Source organism: Tupaia chinensis, unplaced genomic scaffold (genome assembly GCF_000334495.1).
Source record: "Tupaia chinensis unplaced genomic scaffold, TupChi_1.0 Scaffold000453_2, whole genome shotgun sequence".
NCBI lineage: Eukaryota > Metazoa > Chordata > Mammalia > Scandentia > Tupaiidae > Tupaia > Tupaia belangeri.
In genome coordinates this window covers 108,818-110,646 of record NW_006159961.1, presented here as the reverse complement: position 1 = coordinate 110,646, position 1,829 = coordinate 108,818, and the positions used below count along the sequence as shown (strand labels likewise).

General features: G+C 49.5%; 1 protein-coding gene across 1 annotated transcript in view; it reads left to right on the top strand.

Annotated features, from left to right (window-relative positions):
* CACNA1S (calcium voltage-gated channel subunit alpha1 S) overlaps window positions 1–1,829 on the top strand; it is a 68,379-nt gene that overhangs the window by 61,997 nt on the left and 4,553 nt on the right. Inside the window, exon 39 of the mRNA XM_006155464.1 lies at window positions 1,781–1,827. Within this exon, the coding sequence (XP_006155526.1) occupies window positions 1,781–1,827 (47 nt within the window). The remainder of the gene's footprint in view (window positions 1–1,780; window positions 1,828–1,829) is intronic.

The following is a 1,829-nucleotide window of genomic DNA, read 5'->3' as shown; positions in this document are numbered from 1 at the left end:
CTCTGGAATCCAATTCCCTCCCTAATGCGTGAGGCAGAGAAGGAAGAAGGGAGTCAGGAGGAGGGAGGAACTGGGATGGGACTTCTGGGTGGCCCACGATGGAAGACATTGCAATCTTGGGAGAAGACCCAGGGGCTCTTTGTTTGCTGGACCACAGAAAGTAGGACTTGTTCAAAGGAAACAATTTAGATAAAAGCAGTGGTCGCCAAAAAGCAGATTCTTGGGGAGTCCTTAAAATGCCCCACTACTTGAACCACCAGATGGCATAGTGGCTACATTGCTGGTCTCCCACATGGCTGACTGTGGTTCAAGTCCCAGACCCGGAGGCTTGAAATGCATGCCGGGCACATATGCATGTGTATGTCAAACTCCTGAGAGGGGAATGGGAAATGGGCTGCCGGATGGGAGCACCCCTTTGGGGTGATTTCTCACTTTCTCTCTGTCTCTCCAGTGAGCGCATATGACCTCTAGCAAAAATCTCTCAAGAAAAAAAAAAAAAAAGCCCCACTGCCTAGCACAAAAAACTTAACAGTATCATGTTTTATCTCATTTTAAAATCTATTTTCGTGTTGATTGTAATGCACATAATACATAAATTTTTAAATACACATGCATTTGGAATATGTGCTCGAAATTTTACTTCAATTACAATTTTTATTTTGAAACATCGCATACATTTAAGAGTTGCAAATATAATGCAAAAACCTTTGTTTCCTGAACTGTTTGAGGGTAATTCCAGCATATGATATTCCACCAACTCAGGACACATTAAAATGTATTTCCTGCGGACGAGAGCATCTTCCTACACAATCCTCCTGTATACCCACGATAACACCATCACAATCAGAAACTTTACACTGATGCATTACTACCAGCTAATCCTAGACCCCATTCAAATTTCACTATTTGCTTCCAAAATGGCCTTTATAGCAAAAGGATCCCACACAACACACGTCATCTTATCTCTTCAGTCTCCCCCATCTGGAACAGTTCCTCAGTCTTTCCTCAGTGTGACCATGGCACTTTTAAAGATACCAGGCCAGGGGCCAGCAGGTGGTGTGGGGGTTAAGGTGCTGGCCTTCCACGTGGGCAGTCATGGTTCCAGTCCTCGACGTGGTGCCAGGTGCGAATGTGCATGCGTGTCCAAAATCCTGGGAGGAGAATGGAGAAGGGATTATGGTGTGGCCATCCCCCCTGGCGGGTGATTTCCCACTTTCCCTCTTTCTGTCTCTCTCCAGCAAAGGCATGTGCCTTATGGGAAAGACAGAAGGAAAAATAAAAACCTTAAAAAAAAACAAAAGCAATGGCAGGCCTGGATGTCCTGAGCATGGACGTGCCTGACGTTTCCTCACGCTGGATTGAGGCTGTGGGTCTCGGAGAGGGATGCCACAGAAGCGATGCTCCAGCTTTGATGGTTCCATTGCTGGTAACATGAGCCCTGATCAGCTCAGGAAAATGGACGAACGGCACGTGCGGTCAAGAGAGATCGCACAGTACTTGCCTGGGAGGCGGCACTGGGTGAAAGATTCCTCAACCTCCAGGCCTGGAGCGGGCAGAAGACCTCCACCTGTGGGGTCTCGAGAATGACCAGGGTGTGCACTCTTCTGGAGGCCAGAGCAGGACGTGGTGGCCCCGGGGACACTGGATGAGCCAGGAAGGAGCGCAGAGTCTGAGACGAGGCCTCCGGAAAGCCTGGTGCAGATTAAAGCAGGACAGTGGAGAGCAGTTCTGGTCTCCTCTCCTGGACTGGGGGGTCACTGGGTCACCTTGCCATCCCCAGGCTGGGCTGCGGACCATTGAGGAGGAGGCGGCGCCCGAGACGCACCGCG